Source organism: Acromyrmex echinatior, chromosome 11 (genome assembly GCF_024713525.1).
Source record: "Acromyrmex echinatior isolate Ae372 chromosome 11, ASM2471352v2, whole genome shotgun sequence".
Lineage (NCBI taxonomy): Eukaryota > Metazoa > Arthropoda > Insecta > Hymenoptera > Formicidae > Acromyrmex > Acromyrmex echinatior.
This window is the reverse complement of record NC_141862.1, coordinates 362,613-380,914: the sequence shown is the minus strand read 5'-3', so window position 1 is coordinate 380,914 and position 18,302 is coordinate 362,613. Positions and strand designations below refer to the sequence as shown.

The 18,302-nt window shown below is 30.3% G+C and overlaps 1 protein-coding gene and 1 long non-coding RNA gene across 6 annotated transcripts; one reads left to right on the top strand and one right to left on the bottom strand.

The window, feature by feature from the left end:
* The first annotated feature begins 372 nt into the window (after positions 1–372).
* Positions 373–16,786, top strand: LOC105154390 (proteasome activator complex subunit 4B). 5 transcript variants are annotated; one of them, XM_087410917.1, is made up of 14 exons: positions 373–477; positions 719–1,313; positions 2,454–2,594; positions 3,057–3,222; positions 3,310–3,708; positions 3,983–4,131; positions 5,541–5,860; positions 6,051–7,050; positions 7,987–8,260; positions 9,150–9,530; positions 9,928–10,494; positions 12,271–13,833; positions 13,946–14,164; positions 16,051–16,786. In XM_087410917.1, exons 2-14 carry the CDS (start codon positions 1,066–1,068, stop codon positions 16,192–16,194), a joined length of 5,571 nt encoding a protein of 1,856 aa, XP_087267043.1. In that variant the 5' UTR covers positions 373–477; positions 719–1,065; the 3' UTR covers positions 16,195–16,786. The 5 variants fall into 5 exon arrangements, with proteins under 5 accessions (XP_087267043.1, XP_087267041.1, XP_011068182.1 ...); XM_087410915.1 differs by having other exon boundaries at positions 424–621; XM_087410916.1 differs by having other exon boundaries at positions 465–495.
* Positions 9,899–18,015, bottom strand: LOC147907969 (uncharacterized). Its single transcript, XR_015546559.1, has 2 exons — positions 17,887–18,015; positions 9,899–10,056 (listed from the first exon to the last, which is right to left on the bottom strand). It is a non-coding gene; the product is annotated as an uncharacterized LOC147907969 (long non-coding RNA).
* Positions 18,016–18,302: the final 287 nt, after the last annotated feature.

The following is an 18,302-nucleotide window of genomic DNA, read 5'->3' as shown; positions in this document are numbered from 1 at the left end:
AAATTCTTATTCTCTGTTTCCTGTTCCTTTTATTGCGCAGAGCCCCTAACACGGCAAGTTACATCTTTGTTGTTTGCCAATATTAAACAGAGATGATTGCTGTGTCGTAGATGAAAAGCACCCTACAGCGTTTTCCACTGGGAAAACTGGTGCAACACTGCTATGTACTGAGTGCAATTGTTCCACTGTGAAAACTAGAAACCCCTAAACACAATGCGAAGGAATAGCGATAGCGATAGGATAACATGATTTCCTATCAAGATGAACCTATTAGAAATCAGAGACACTAGAATATATCCTTTCTGATAGGTTAATTAGATTAGAAATCGTGTTACTTCTACTGCTATCGCTATTTCTTCGCATTGTGTTTAAGGCTTAGTTTAGTATTTAATGTTGATAAAACCGGTGCAATAAATTTGCACTGAGTTCAACTTTTGCTCCACTGTCTTCGAAGTCAGTGGAGAGGGTGCAATCAAGGTGCAAATTGAAATTGAGGTTATGTTTGCGTGTTAAGTTATATTATATTATTGTAATTAATGTTATAACATTGACATTGTTTAGTTTTTAATGTTTCTAATAACAGTAATGCAATGACATTTTGACGTTTAAAACTCTTGAAATGTAAAAATTTATTTTAAAAAAATGATTTAAATAAATTAATGAATATTGTAAAATAAATAATTTAAGTTTGAACATAATTATATACATATTTTTTTAGGGGTGTTATGAATGTAAAATGAATGTCTAATGATACGTTCCATTGAATCTGAAATATGTTCGCACTAAATCTGCTAAATCACTATTACTGTACTAGTGCAGTTTTCATCTAAATCTAACATGGCGCTAGTGCTGCACCAGTTTTCTCAGTGGAAAACGCTATTAGTTCAGATTATTTGAATGCTAAACATGGCTCCTGGAACGCAAACATGACTTGTTGAAAATGAATGAGAATAAGCAAGTTGTCACTGATTTAACTGCGCGCAAGTTATTACTACATTATTCTTCATCGAACGTGACTTTAGTTAATCAGCTTTAACTATTGACTGTTAAATAAGTGACGGGATTATGATGAACGAGTGTGATCGTGATGCGGAGAACGATTCAATGATGTCGTCTTTATCATCATTTAAGACGGATTTTGCGGAATTTCGTCCGCAAAAGGAGCTAGTGTACAATAAATTGTTGCCCTACGCGAATGAGCTTGACGCAGAGTCACGTATATGGCTCGCTGAGATCAAAGGAAATTTAGGACGCGCGGTCATGCTACGTGAGCTAACACCTGGATGCGTTTTTTGGTCAAACAGATTGAATTTGTAAGCGACGAGATTTTGCTTTTAGAGCATAGAGATACTTTGTATAGTATACGAATGCTGTTTTCCTTTTCGAAGACACAGTCATTCTATGTATTGTTTGATATTCAATGAATAACAAAGTTTGAATGACATTTATATCAATTGTGTTTTCTAATAGAAAAGCAGCTCAAGTGTTAAGCCTAATCTATAATCTCTAGCTCTTTGTTTCCTGTTTCTTGTCTCTTACTTTTTACTACTTTTCGCAGTTTTTCTTATGCAGTTATAATAGATTTTTCGTTTTCTGTTGTCTGAGATTGACAAACTTTGGAACAGACAAGAAACATGTAAAGAGAAACACGATTGTTGGTAACATGATCGCAAAGAAGGAAGAAAACATAAAATAAAAAGCAAATAACAAGAAGCAAAGAACTCATTGTAAGTTAGGCTGTAGCGACTGCGCACAGTCAAAGGAATAGAGAATAAGGATTTAAATCCTTGTCTTAAATATGTTGCACATTACATAATTTCTAATAAGTTGAAATTCTTATTTTCTGTGTGCAGCCCTTTAAAAAAAGAAAAAAATCCAAATTTTTAGTGAGGATTCTGCAATGAGGTAGTCAGTAATCAGAAGTCTTAACTAGTTCCTTAGGTCCGATTAGGTTTTTACAATATATGGTTACTTAAAAATCGAAGGTAACCAAGAAATTCACAAATGAATTTCATTAATGAATTTCTTGGTAACCATATATTGTGAAAATGGAGGCCTTAGACATACAAGATTTGATCGACTGTATTAATTAAGACTGACTTAGAACCACTTAGGACTTTTGACTATTGACTCATTGTAAAAGAACCCTGGTAGGATTTGGAGCAGATAATACTCATTAGATTGAAATTCTCTAGAATGACAGAATTGATTTGTATAAAAAGAATAATATTACAAAAAGGCAAGTAAATTACCTGCTTTACAGAAGATTCTACCACTGATTCTACCATTGATAAACGTAGTTTTTTAATTTATATTAATTAAGTACCGTTTGCTCATTGTCAATTTATTGAGTACCATCTGCTTTCTAATATGTTATTTTCTTTAATCTGTTTTTTATATTTTGTATTATACCTATTTTATATATTATGACATTAAGTTAAATTGTTTTTCAGATATATAGAACTATATGGAATGAAGTTTAGTAAAATAGATCACATAGCGTTTATAAAATTAATGTATGAGCTTGTTACCATACCGAATTTGGATCCAAACCTTATCAATAAATTTTCTACTACTTTGGTTTTATTGTTAAAGTAAGTGAAATGAAAATCGAAGATTTATCGATTAAGTTATTATTTATTATATTATTAAATATTTTAGTATTGGGTCATCTAAAAAGTATCCGCGGTATTTTGTCACTAGATATATGACCATTAACACACATCTAGTAACAAAAAACCGCGGATACTTTTTAGATGACCCAATACATTTAAGAAAATTCTAAAAGATTGTAATTAATAAAAAATAGTTTATATATAATTTTAATATAAGTTCTGATTAGAAAATCTGTTTCTTTATTTTTTTGAACAGAAACAATTAACAAATAACAATTAACAATTAACAATTAATGTGTTATTGATTTTATTATTTCAAGTAATTTAAACATTGAGATGAAAATGTAAAGATCTAGTCATAATGAACAAATTTTTTGCTACAAAAGTTGTTATGAAATAGAATTTATTTAATCCTTGATTAATATAATCCACTTTTTTCAGGAAAAAGAAATTAATTAGTCCAGATGAATTAGAACTTCCATGGAGACCTTTATATGAGATTATGACACATTGTTTACAGCGCAATACAATTGGAATACATCGTAACCTTTTGTGGTTAAAAACTTTATTACATTGCGTGATCTATTCCGTAAAAATTTATTTTCCCGTAAGAACGAACAATTTTTTTCTTAAGGAAAAGAAACATTCTGATCAGATTCGACATAGGACTAATTTTGTAACATTATTGTAACAGTTGAGCGCTACGCAAGAAATATTAGATGAATTGAGACCGAAGCTCTGTCCTCATGATGGATTAACAATGTGCACAACTCTTCAGATTTTAGAGTGTTTTTTGCCATTACAACTATCTCCTGAGCATCATTCCATTGGATATCAATTATGGTTTGATGAATTTATGACCATGTGGAAGGTATGCCACAATGGTCCACAATGGGAAAACAATATGATGTGTTTAATTGCAAGATTGGCAGCTTTTAATATTGGGTATATTGATTGGGAAGCATATATTCCCTTCATGTTTACTAGATTTATACGATGCTTAAATTTGCCAGTAACATATAAGCAGACGCCAAACAACTTGAATCACAAAATTGAAATGTCGTCAATAACTATGTGGATAGTAGCGACTTTGGTAAGATATTATATGTATAATTGTGGATAAAGAATATGTGCGGATACATATGTATCTATATATACTACACACACACACACACACACACACACACACACACACACACACACACACACACACACACACACACATACGTCGACAAAATTATCACAACATAAATTTCTAACAAAATTTTGCATAACTTCAAGTAAGCATAACTCCGTGAAAAATGTTCGTACTTATTGTACTTTATTTATACATATTCATATCTTATACATATACTCATGCTTTATAGGGAAATGGCTCAAGTACACAGACATATTTGGAAAAGTTCTTGAAAACTATAGAAACATATTTTTATCCAGCAAATTTTGGACGATGGATGGTAAAGTTAAAGGAACTCCTTGTCAAACTTCCATATCATTTTATCATACGTTTACACGTGTACGTAAACGATTAATATATTAATTTTTTAATATACAGGGTTGGCCATATTCGACGGAAAGATCTGGCAACACTGTAACTTTTGACAGAGATGTCATAATAGATCGAGTAACGACGTTTCCCATGATTGAAAAAAAAAACATCTTTCCGTCGAATATGGCCAACCCTGTATATTAATATATATTTAAAATATATTAATATTTTTTTTTCTTCTATCTTTTCTTTTTTCTGTTTCTCCTATTTCTTTCATTTTTCTCTCCTTTATTTTCTTCTTACTTTCTTTTCTTTCCCTTTCTTCTTTCTTTTTTTTAATTATTACAATATCTAGAAAATATAATTATATAATTATAATTTTAAATTTAGTAGAATTAGGGTTTGAACGGAAAAAAATTGTACACAAAACTGAAATTTCTTCTTACGAAAAGTTTCGGAAAGAAATGTAGTATGAGATTCGTGACTCGTGTGAGAAATATGCGAAAAGAATTGTGCTAGTTGATTTTTCAGAAGAGAAAAGAATTGAATTAATTGATTTTTCAAGATGAAGAAATTAGATTTTTCGCATATAAGTTTTTTAAAAACAAATGACTTTTTGCAAAAACTAATAAACATTTGAAGTTGAAACAGAGGTGATTTTTTTATCATAACGAAAGCTACGTTTTATAAGAATTTCAAAATCTTGCATACATCTCGATAAATAGAGCAAGTGAAAAAATGCCTTTGGAGGGGGGGATCTTAATTTTTTTTCAACTTAACTAATAGACCAATCTTAACGTTATATGTCACATTTTATAGAAATTTCTAGATACCTATCTACATTTTTTGTAGTAAACTTTCTTCCATATAATCAATATATTCTATACGAACGAAAAATCTGCTGTTTGCAATTTGCCCAATTTTTTTCGCATATTTTTCACACGAATCATAACTCAAACATATACATATCCTTCTTGACCTTTTCATGAAAAGAAATACTAGTTTACAATCTTTTTCTGAAACGGTTATTTTTCAGTCTAATTCTACTGGACTAAATATTAAAATAAATTACAGATAAAAATGTATAAGAAAATAAGAGTCAGCACTACAGTGGTCAGTCGAATTAATATGTTCAATTTCCATTAAGAATAACTTAAAAAAATCAAAACGCGTAAGGATAAATATTAAAATAAACTGTTAAAAGACAAGATAAATTGTTTTATCAGAGAAATAGACTTCTAAATCTTCTTATTATTATACTTACGCGCAAAGTACCGCGCTGACTTTCATACATTCTTGACTGTAATTTATTAAATGCCGAAGGGAGTCTTATACCATTCTTTAATTATTGTTATATATTAAAATAAATATTTTTATGTATATGTTATAGACTATTGAATTGGTTGATGTAAAATACATTTTTTATGCGATTTCAGAGAGAGATATACTAAACCGACATGGGAAACTCCAATTCCTGACAATTACAAATTAACTGATCCTGACGTTGATGCTTTCGTTAAGAGTATATTGCCAGTAGCTATGACGGCTATGTTTAATAAATTTTGTATAAATGATGCATGTCAAGCTCTACAGTATTTAGCTACTATGAGACCGAATTTAGTAATACCGGACATGTTGGACAGAATGCACTCTACATTTGATTCCTTGACTGAGCCACATAAACTTACAGCTTCAATGATTTGTATGGTAGCTGTTGCCAGACCAATGGTGCAAGGTTCTAGGAATATAAACAAAGGTATAAAATTTGTACTTACAGTTGTGTTTCATAGACACACACATTAATTTAAAATTAAAATACTTTTTCTAAATTCAAAATAGGAATGTTCTTCGACTCAAGGTTTTTTTTATGTCGAATCAAATTCTTAGTTCTTTTTTCGAATCTAAATCGAATCAACAAAATGCAATATAACTATTATCTTTCACAGGTTATGCTTATTCAGAAGGACCGATGCATGTGTTGCCACTGCTATTTTCGTTGTTACCCGGAATTGATCCAAATGATGTTGGAAAAACTTTTGCTACGTTCCGTCTTATTTCCGTTTACGCCACGTTAATCCCCATTGTAGATTCTTCCAGATCGACCGCGATCATGACAGAGGAAGAAAGGATAGTCTGTGAGGCAACGTCGCGTTTTGAAGATTTTGTATTGCAGTTCCTGGACAGAGTGTTCATGTTCATAGATTCTAGCTCGTCAGAGAATGTGCGACTCGAGAACCGCAGTGGTAATTCGAAGAGCAAATTAGAGTCGATAGCGGAAGTAGCGCTTTCCGGCGTATGCGCGACCCTTCTGAGGGAAATGAGTGATGCAATCTTCGAAAGCGCCCTGCACAAGTTGCGTACATTTATGACTGAGCGAATTCTTGAGACTAAAGTCGCGGGCCAACTAGCGGCAGCTGTGTACAATACTTTTTCTCACATTAACGGATGCGATACTTTGCGTGCGCTATTGCCTGCACTCGCACAAACGATTTTGTCGTTAGTAAGCGAGGAAGAGGATATCTTGAAAGAAGAAAATCTAGATCATCGTCTCTTACATGCTATGCTCATACTGTCTGCTATCGTTGATACACCTGGCAATAATTTGATACCACATATGGATACACTATTCAAAGTTCTCGACCGCGTTCTTCTTTTGAGATCGATGGACGGCAATAAATTGGCTTGTCATTTGTTGAAGTCTATTCTATCGTCATTATCGATGATAACTCCATGGCAGTATAGATCAAATAAGAGAGACTATAATGATTCCAACTATCCTTATGTTAGAGAATGGGGTCAAAGTGTGGATCTTGATAATTTCTGCATCAATTGGTATATTCCTGGCGAAGAAGAAATCGCTGCTATACAACGAATATTCTCAAGATATTTAATGGTTCAAATTGACAAACTTAATAGATACTGCAAAGATACTAGTATATTAAGTAGGTCAGTTCATATATGGTTTTTATTTCAATTATCTTGTATTACGTATAATCTTAAGATTCAAATTTTTAACAAAAATAGAGGCACACATCTTAACCTCATACATATAAAATGGTATTTAAAAATACATATTTTTTACGACAAATTAATAGTAGTAAAACTCAAGTCAATACATTAAACGAGTTATAGTTAGGTGTATTAAATAATATTTATTAATCACAAATTATAATTTTCCGACGATAAATTTCAACGTTTCGACTATACTTAGTCCTCATCAGAAATACATATTATATATATATATATATATATATATATACACACACACACACACACACACACACACACACACACACACACACACACACACACACATATATATATATATCCAAATATCTAATTATATTAACATATTATGAAGAACATCTCACATTCGAATTACAATAGATAATATAACGATTTCTAAGAATCACCTTCGTGTTACAAAGAATGATATATCGCAATCATATCATATGTAGTTAAACTATATGTAGTTAAACTTGATAATAAATGATGCAGTGAAGAGTCATGATTCCGAACCAATTCATTAAGCGAGAAAGGGCAATCAATGTGAATAAATGAACCATAATGTTAATCAATATGTTAATATAATTAGATATTTGAGTATTTATGTATTTCTGCTGATAAGGACTAAGTATAATCGAAACGTACCATTGAAACTTATCGGAAAATTATATAATTTGTGATTAATAAATATTATTTAGTACACTTAACTACAGCTCGTTTAATGTATTGACCTGGATTTTACTACTATTTATTAATTTGTTGTAAGTTATACAAGCGAAAAGAATTGATATTATTTATATTGTATATTTTTTACACAAAATTCTTAAATTAAAAAAATAAAAATTTCAACTGTTAATAAATATAAATAAACTGCAGGGAAGAATTATTTGCCAGTTTGAACATCGTATGTAGTATTATTAGAGGTTCCGAATCTGTCCTACCATTATGGACGGAAACACCACTCGAATTGGTCAAATCTTCCGTAAAATGGAATGTATCTATAATACCCACATGTGGAATAAATAGACTTATTACCATGCCTGATGGAAGCAATGTTAGACATTATCTTGTTGAGGTCATGAGCCAAATCCAACGGGTAATGCTCGAAAACGCGGAAGACAATACCAAGAGTTTCTTCGGATTAATACGGGTATGCATATATCAACCACTGTGAAAATATACACGATGTTCCATTTTAACTTTGATACTGAAATATGTAAAATATAAAAAATACAAAAAAATGATTCAGAAAAAATATACGGTCCGAAAAGGGATAAATAATAATATTCGAAAAAAGTCAATTTTTCAAGCTCACATAAAAGTCATTTCCAGTATTGTGCAAGGTACTCTATTTTCACTGTCTAGATACCTTAAATGTATCTTAAAAGTACCTAGGTACACAGATATTTTTATTTTTTACATAAAATTTCAGAAAATTGCATTTTGATGACAAAACAACGTTTTTTTAACATTATAAATAAAAAAAAAACCAATAGTTTACGAGAGATTGGATATTTTATTGTGGCATATATTGACGAGAAATATTAAATATCTTGTAAAGTATTAACTTTTTGATAATTACGTTTAATATCTTTGTGAACAGAATAATGAGATGAATCAATTGATGTATAAAGAAAACGCAGTTTTCTTAAGTTTATTTAAAAAATTATCCATTTTGCTCACATTTAATATTTCATGTCAGAATAAAGTATAAAATATCTCATAAATTATTGGTTTTTTTATATCTCTATCTTAATATTTTTATATGCAGAATAATTAGAGGAATCATATTATATAAAAAAATATAATTCTGTTAAAAAAATTTTTGCTAATTTTGACTTGATCTTCGGGATATTTTTTCAAGGTCAATCAAAGTCACCATCTTCTCCTCTTGTAACTAAGCATCTTTTATCTAAAATATTGTTTTTTTTTTAATTTAAGGATTTAATTTTGAGACACTACTAAATGGATTAAAATGGACCTGTATACATTCTTCATTAATCACGTGAAATTTTTAAGAATATTTTTCTAATATATAGATTTGGACTAGTCTATTGCTGGGAAAGATACGATTACGCGAACGTGATGGACGACGCAAGGGTTTCTTAGCCATTAAAAAGACATTTGAAGATAGATTGGTAGGAAATAAGAGTCACATAGCTTCGGTGATAATGGATCGCTGTGACATTCAGCACGAAATTAGATCGATCGCGCAATCAGTCGCACTTACAGAAACTCATAAACGAATAATATTTGAACTGTTCACTTTGGCCGTAGGCAGATACGCGGACGTACGGTCAAAAGCTCAAGCCAGTCTCTTCTCCGCTTTTAAAACTTTCCCATATTCTTACACGCTTATAATGCCGCGTTTTATCGATATTTTGAGGAAAGATACCGAAGAACATCACGATGCATATAAGGTAAGAGTTGTTAGAAATATTAGATATTAGAAACGACAATATAATATAAATATGTAAACAGTGTTTGTTAATATGTAGGTGTGCTTTTCAGCTTCTAGTAATGGAAAATTATTGTTAACTACATTGAGAATGATCTAATATAGGTTGAAATGTTTGTTTAGATTTGTATTAAAAATATTTAGCAACAAACATCTAGCGTTGGTTCACACCTTATATCCTTTAATTGTACATTTTTGGAGCCGTTTTGATTATTTAAGATAATATATATTCTAATAAAGCTAAAATAAAAAAAGCCATTTCATCTAGATACCAGCAAACACTATATATAAAAATAATGATTTACTAGGAAAATATTGAATAATAATAAATTTTTATAAAATATTATATTTCAAAATAGGGTGTTCTGTATATATTGCTCGGACCGCAACATGCTCCTATTATTACTCAGGGAGATTTGGATATATTGACATCATTATGGCCAGCCATTGTGCTTTCCAAGCCGTCCGAAAAACTTTCTGTAATTCGCCTGAAACAGAACATTGTAGATACTATAAGTAAATATTTCTGTTTAAATACGCTCGAGCTCGAAATATCCGACACATGTTTGACGGCTGCACAAGCGTTGTGGAAACACTTCCCGCAACCAGCTTTGCTACAGCCTGATCAAAACGAAATAGAAGAGGGTGCATGGAATTTAAAGCAACTTAATCAATCTAATCTGAAGGCATATAGTAATCTGCTCGATGAACTTTTGCGTTGTATACTCGAGGAATCTTTACATTGGCGGCACAGATTAATGGCGATGACTTTCATACGAGACTTGGTTCACCCGAACCAAGTTTATTCCGCAAAATTAGTGCGTTATTTTTTGCAAGCACTTATACACGATTCCTTGCAAGAAAGAAAAATTGCCACCAGAGTAGTGACATTTATGTTGAAACAACAGAAACGAAAACATTTGAAGGTACATAAATTTTATAAGATTTTGTATAGCAAACATTATTATATCGTTAAACAAAAAAAAATGCGCAAAGACAAAAGTAATTGTTTCTTGTAGTTTGTAAAAGTTGAATTTAAAAATTCTATCACTTCACAATTTTGACAAATTTGTTAAAATTAAAAAAAAACTTATGGGATTCTAAGTAATTTTACTTATCAGTTATTAAAGATCAGAATTAATGTAACTGTCCAACAAATGCTCAAAAAATGAAATTTATACCATAATTTTTTTGTATACATTAGAAACATGAAAAAAAAACTAAGGTGAAGATTTTACTTTCGTACCTCCAGGATATATATCTCACTTACGAAAGAAAAAAAAATACTTTTAAGCAAGTAATCCTATCGATTTTGATTTTGACTTGTTTCAGATGTTTTCAATAAAATATAGTTTTCTAAATTTTGCTAAAAATGAAATTTTTGTATAGTGAAGACCATATATTATATTGAAAAATTACAAAATTAATCCTAATTATATACTTGGAATCTTATTTAAACATGATTACAACTTTATTATGATAAATATTATAATAGTTTATATATATATAATCAAAGTGTGTGCAACCCACAATTCGTCACATTCAGAGAACTTTTACAATTCCAAATATATTTTGGGTTGAATAGTTGCGTGCGAGCGTGCGTGCGTGCTACGATATATATATTTAAAAATAAAATAAAATCCGAACTTGTATGATAAATATACTGATATTTTAGGTTTTCATGATCGCTATCTTGAATCCGCCATTTTGAATTTAAATTTTTATTTGGAATCAGCACCTATAAAACCTATAAAACCGTCTTCATATGAAAGGCATCTCTTTAGGAACCCCGGAGGTACGAAAGGGTTATATTCAATATATGCCCTTTGTAGGCATAGGAGTCGATCTAATCTTTTTGGTAGCTATTATTTATGATAATTATTGCGAAAAGATTAAACCTTGCCGACGATTTTGATCTTGATTGTCAAAGTCAGGACTGAGTGACCTCCAACAAAGTTTAGCCATCACTCGTTATTCGTTAAAAAGTTATTAATAAAAAAAGTTTATCAATAAAACTTAATTTTTGAACACAACTGTGCTCCAATGAAACAAATTCTCTGCTTCAACAATGCATTTTTGCATAAAAACAAAAATTATATAAGAAAATATTTTGCAGCAGGGAATTTGTTTCATTGCAGTACAGTTGTATCCAAAAGTTAAGTTTTATGGATGAACTTTTTTTTGTTAATAATTTTTTAATGAATAACGATCATCGACTAAAATCTGTTGAAAGTTACTCAGGGTTATGACCTTGGCAACATATCAAGGTCAAAGTCGTTGGCGAAGTTTAACTTTTTCGCAATAATTACCTTATTTTTTATATATTGTAGGCTCGTTAATTTAGTAAGATGAAAATTTAATATATAAAATGCATGCATATATAGTCATAGAGCATGATTTTTAGTAAGTTTTGTAGTGACTCTTATTTAAAATAATTACCTTAATTTTATATTTATGCATAAAAGAGCTTGTGGGCAATTAAGCTGTAGGCAATAATACATATGACTTTTTCTTTGAAATTTCTATTTGTGCAAAAGTATATGTAGACAATCTTTTCCGGAATAATTTTTATACGTAAACGAACTGTCAGCAAATATGATGTTTAAGACAAACGGTATTGTAGGGATCAATTAATTTGTAGGCTAAACGTAACAGAGTTTTTCCTAAATTAATATACATATTAAAACATTTATTTTTTCCAGATAACGGTTGATATACACAATTTATCCAATGAAAGTATAAAGGAAGGAAAATCGCAAAATATCATGCCCGGTATAAGAGCTGATAATTCTTGGCTTCAGTATAATTACGAAACTCGTCCATTAACCGCTAAACAATGGGACGAGTCCAGATACGTTCACCAACCATACATAGGCTATTACGTTTGGCCAAAAATTTTGGAAGTATACGCACCTTCGTCCCAACAACCCTGCCTTGATCCAGAAATGCGTGAGCTGACGGATTGTGAGAGGGAGATCTATTCCTTTTTCGATGATCCGCAAAACATTGAGAAGCTTGTAAATTATTTCAGTTTGGAGGAGAAGAAAGGCAAGGACAAATTCAGCACATTGAGGTGTGTTCTGTTTAAGGGCGTATTTCGCAATCATGGGATTGTTCATTTGAAACGTTTCCTACCACATTTGCAACGACTGGTAATGGACAAGCATGAAAGTAGCCAGCGATGTGCTGCGGAGATTGCAGCTGGAATAGTCAGAGGCGCCAAACATTGGCCGTTCCAAATGACATTTGACTTGTGGCAGGCATTATTGCCCATCATAAGAATCGCAATCGCGAATCTAACAGAAGAAACCGTTATAGATTGGGGTGTATGCTTCGCTACAATGCAACAACATAGGGATCCTAATAGGCACCATTGGTTACTTGAATGTCTGATGGAGGATCCACCGTTAAAAGACTCGTTCGTGGAGTGCGGTCGTCTTTATGTACTACAATCCGCTTTGAATCAACAATCGTGGCGGGTAATGGAATTACTGCAACGTTTGCTGGTGCGCTTGGAGAACCGATTGTTGACGAATCCGTTTCAGAATGTTCGAGAACGTCTGGGATCAGTACTAGTTACTATATTCAATGCTGATTTGAGATTCTCGCATAATATAACTGACATTGTGATTCCGCGAATGCAGACTCTAATCGACAAAATTGTGCCGAAATTAGAACAACTTAAAAAGGATGATGATATAGACAAACTAAGTAATCTTGACAAAGATGAAACTTTATTAGAAAAGGTGGCTAACGTTTCGGTCGATGAATCAAAAGAAACGTCCAGAGTAGAAGAACAGGAGACGCCTATAAGATTGTTGAAAACTGTTTGCAAATGGATTACGATTAGCCTGGCTCCTTCACAGTATATCATGTCACCAGGATTTTACCAGATATTTCCTATTATATGTCAATTAGAAAACTCGGAAGCGGATGAAGAGCTTAATAAATCATGTTTACGTACCTTAGCAACGCTTGCGCAGGCATTCACATTGCCGGAAGATATGTCAATAGCGTTAACAGCAGTGAAAAAAGTATCCGAGCACTCATCGTGGTCTGCCAGGTTCACTAGCTTAGAATTTCTTCAAGTATTGGTTTTTCATAACATGGGCATAATTCTTAGTAACACGTTGTGGACTAATTGCGTTAAAGATACCGTTTTGCACTTGTTAGAAGATGATCGTTTAGAAGTTAGAGAGAAGGCTAGTCAAGTACTCGGTGGATTATTGCATTGCACATTTATCACAGATCATGAACAATTATTGGCAAGTAATTCTAAAGATTGCTCATAATGCCGAGCCTCTCTAATGATTCTAATTTTCCAACTTTAAATTTTGAGAAAATTCGAGACCTGAATATTTGCCATTGTGTTTTTAGGAAGAGTTTAAGAGAAAAGCAAGGACTCGATTGCAAAAGAAAAATAATTCTATCAATTCAGATGCGTTGGGAAACAAAAATGATGCGATGCGTATACGTCATGGTGGTGTTCTTGGACTGTGTGCTTTTATTCATGCTCATCCTTACGATGTGCCCAAATATGTGCCTTCAGTCTTCGAACATCTCGGCCTTCACATGAATGATCCACAGCCTATACCGGTAATTTAATCATATATTATAATAATCACATGAAAAAGTTACATAAAATTATATAATTAAGACAAGTAAATTACGTAACAGATTGTTTCAAATCAGTATGTAATTTTTTAAAATTACGTAATTAGATTTTTTAAAATTACGATATTAGAAATAATTTTCATTCATATGATTTTATAATTATCGAATTTTTATTTTAATTTTAATTTTTATTTTAATAAAAAATGAAAAATAGAAGAAAAAAAATATCATGTAACTTTTCAAATTATATGATTTAAAAAAAATTACGTACTGATTTGGAACAATCTATTATGTAATTTACTTATCTTAATTACATGATTTCATTATGTGACCTGATTTTTTTCAGTAAGATATCGCTGTAAGCTTAATTCTGCATTAGTACAGAAATGCAATTCTTGTGTCAGAAATTGCAACGATACAAGATTTTGTGGAATGACATTAATAATGACGATAATGACGTTAATCGTAAAGCAAAATTTTTTAATTTGAATTTTTTCGCGTCGTAATATCTCCGAACACGTAGAGAACACGTAGAGGAAAAATAAAAACATTTATGCTTGTATCACTAGTAATTGGGTGCCTTTCATTTGCTTAATACATCTTAACAAACGTAGCAATCAGTTTACATATTTTCAGTGTTAATAAATAATTTAATAAAAGCTTTAACTTTGGTATGAACTCTCGAAATTAAAAATATTAATTGAAAAAAGGCAAATGAGAGTACAGCGCAGTTAATGCACAAACAATAGAGTGAATTTTACTGGTTTATTACAAAATCGTCATATCCAATGAGTGTTTCAACTCACTTTGGAGCCCTGATCAATTTCAAAACAGATCCACCATGTGCATCCTCAGTTCGTTTGATAGAAGTCATCGATAGGTTGCCAATTCTAAGTATAGCATAAATATCTATGGATTATGCTAAGTAACATTAGTTCTATAATTGAATAAATAGAAATAAAAACTAGAATGACTCACCTTCATAGGATTGAAGAATAATTGCAAAAAATTTGAAATACATTTGTTAATTCCACAAATTACAAGATTTTCAAAACTGCGTTATAGTTAAGAAACGTGCTCACAATTTCATATCAAATAAATGTCTGTTTAAATTATTATTTGTGTGCTAAGTCAACGTTCTAAGTATTCAGAGAATTCACAAGGAACATGTCACAACTCTCCGGAACCGATTTGATTCTCCTCGAAATATGTTGTTAAACACAAAAATCTAAGAAACACATATTTTTCTGTACATGTGCAGTTCATGTTTAAGAGGTGCAACATCCTTTTGAAAAAAAACGATATTTCTTTTTCAAACTGAACATCATCGAAAGTATAAAAGATTTAAACAAAAATTGTGCGATTTCAAGAGTACTTTAAAGTTGTAAAGAAAAAAATTTTGTGAAACAAATTATTAAAAATTATTAGCACTGAAAATATGTGAATTAATTTGCTAAATTTGTGTCAAGATGTGTTAAGCAATTGGAAAGTATTCGTTGGAGATTACATTCCGTCATTTGTGTCTCTTGACATAATCAGAAAGGAATTTTGCTTCATTAGTCTCGGTATTCATCGAATCAAAAACCGATAAGATTACATATATAATTTTTTAGGCAAAAGTCAGCTATTATACCTATCATCCCTTGCATAAGAATATTATGCAAGATCCGCTTTGATTCAAAATAGGATTATTTCATTTGAAAAGAAATTAAGTTTTTCATATAAAATTTACATGTAAAATTTTCTTGGTATCCCATATATATAAAAAATTACATTTAATTAGTAATGCTGTATTAATTATATGACTATCAATAATCATATAATTAATCAATTAATTAATTTGTTTAAAATAAATATCTGAATTATAGATGACAATAAGGAAAACTTTAAGTGATTTCAAACGGACGCATTACGATGGTTGGACAGGAATGAGAGGTCATGCCCAATGTTTTACGGAAGAACAATTAGCCGTCTTACAAGATTTAACAGTGCCGCCATCGTATTATGCTTAATCAGAGATGGAATTTTACAATACAGTATAGCAATATAGCAGAACTGCATTGACTATTGTAACGTCAATTGTAATGAAAATTACATTTATAAAGATTGTAATATTAAGAATTTTAAAAATCATTAAAAATTTAACAAATGGAATTCAAGTCGACATTTATATACTTATTTTTTATATTAGGTATAGTAAAAAGAAATCCATTATTTTTATTACACCTAATATAATTTGATATACAATATAATTATAATATAATTTGATACATAATATAATTTTATAAAGCGTAAATACCGTATCAAAATATTCTAAGTTTTAGCAAAATTTATACTCGCAAATATTGTGAATTAAGAACATTATATATCAAGTTAAAATTTATTTCTTATTTATATATTAATGCTATAAAGTGACATCTAATGATATTTAAGTTAAAAATATGAAATGTATATGAAAATATACATAAATTTAGAAGCAAAAATTTTATATCTTAGATTTTAATTAAATTTTAAGTAATAATATTAAATAGAGAAATAATTTTTTATCAAGATAAAATCTTGTTAGATTCACAAATAAATAAATAACTTAATGCACAAATATAATATTGTTTTTATATAAATATATGATTCTTATCTTCAGTGATATAAATACATAATACTTTTTTTACTAATATATAATGATCTTTTTATACATATAATTGTCGAATCATATTTGTTTACGGTTATTATTAAAAGAAAGAACTCATGTAGAGTAAGGAAAAAATACTGAGATACTGATCTCGAAGAATGAGTTTTATAGAAAACTATTTCAGATAAAAGTAGAGTTTAAAAATATCTGTTTTCTGATCATATCAATTTGATAAGGCATCGTCAAGATCAGGACAAAGTCACCTTGAATTTTTTTTTAACAGAATTTAAAAAATTGTAATTTTGCAGTGATATATATGATATTAAAGCATTATAAGTATGGATATTTATTTATAGAACATTTATATAATAAAAAATTATCAATTTAATGACATATTATCCAAATATTTATGTTAATATAATCGCAAATTTATATCAATTGTCAATGATGTCGGCGTTCTTCAATTGCCTTCTTGGGCACAGTATAAGTACATATAGTATGGATACTGAGGCACTTTTGATATAATCGATCTCAGGTCACATGACTCGCCGTCATGTAGGGTTAGAAAGGTGCTTATAAATTTCAGTTTTTATGAAGCTACAGAATGATTTTTCTAAAAAAAGGACAATTCGGTCGTGTTATGAAAATTGTTTATAGCAAATATACTTTTAAATCAGAATTATATAATAATATAATGTTAACGAACTAATTATATAAAAATAATCACATTAATAATAATAAAATATTAAACAGTAATAAATAAATTAAAACTAATAATTGATTAAATACTATATGAAAATTGTAATTGAATAATTATGTATGAAAAAATAATATATTGCATGAAAATTGTAATTAAATGTGAAGTTGTAATTCAATACACACATACACACGTACACAACATGCATACTTTATCATGAGAATACTTCATCGTATACAAATATAACAGTCTATATAATATAACGTCTCCGAAAAATTTGATTTAATTTTTTAGTAAACTTGATTTTATTAACCGTTTGTTGTACTTTTCTCTTACAAATTAAAAAAAAATTAAGCTTTGTATGAACGACGTTCTCACCCATGATACTCATGCTTGGCCCGATTTCCTTACCACGAATCTCACACAATATTGTAATAGACGAAAGGGTTAATTATATTTTATGAGAAGGAAATTCAGCTAATGTAACCTAACCTGCAATTTCAACTTGCTAAAGGCAATCACGCTCCTGGTTGGAAATCGACGAATGCGCACTAAAAATTGGGGACCATAAAAAGTTCAGTGTCCATACTGTATGTTATATTGTATCTTGGGGCCTTTTTTGTCCGTGGGGACAAAAATTTATCCAGGATTGTCGGTCTTTAATACAATAGTATATTTTATTGTCGATGTTAGAAGAACTCAAATGCGGATTTGCAGATTCTAAATTGCTTTGAGAATATACGGGACTGTTTTCCAGCTAGAATACAAAGAAGTTATACTGTAGGTTTGTTTTC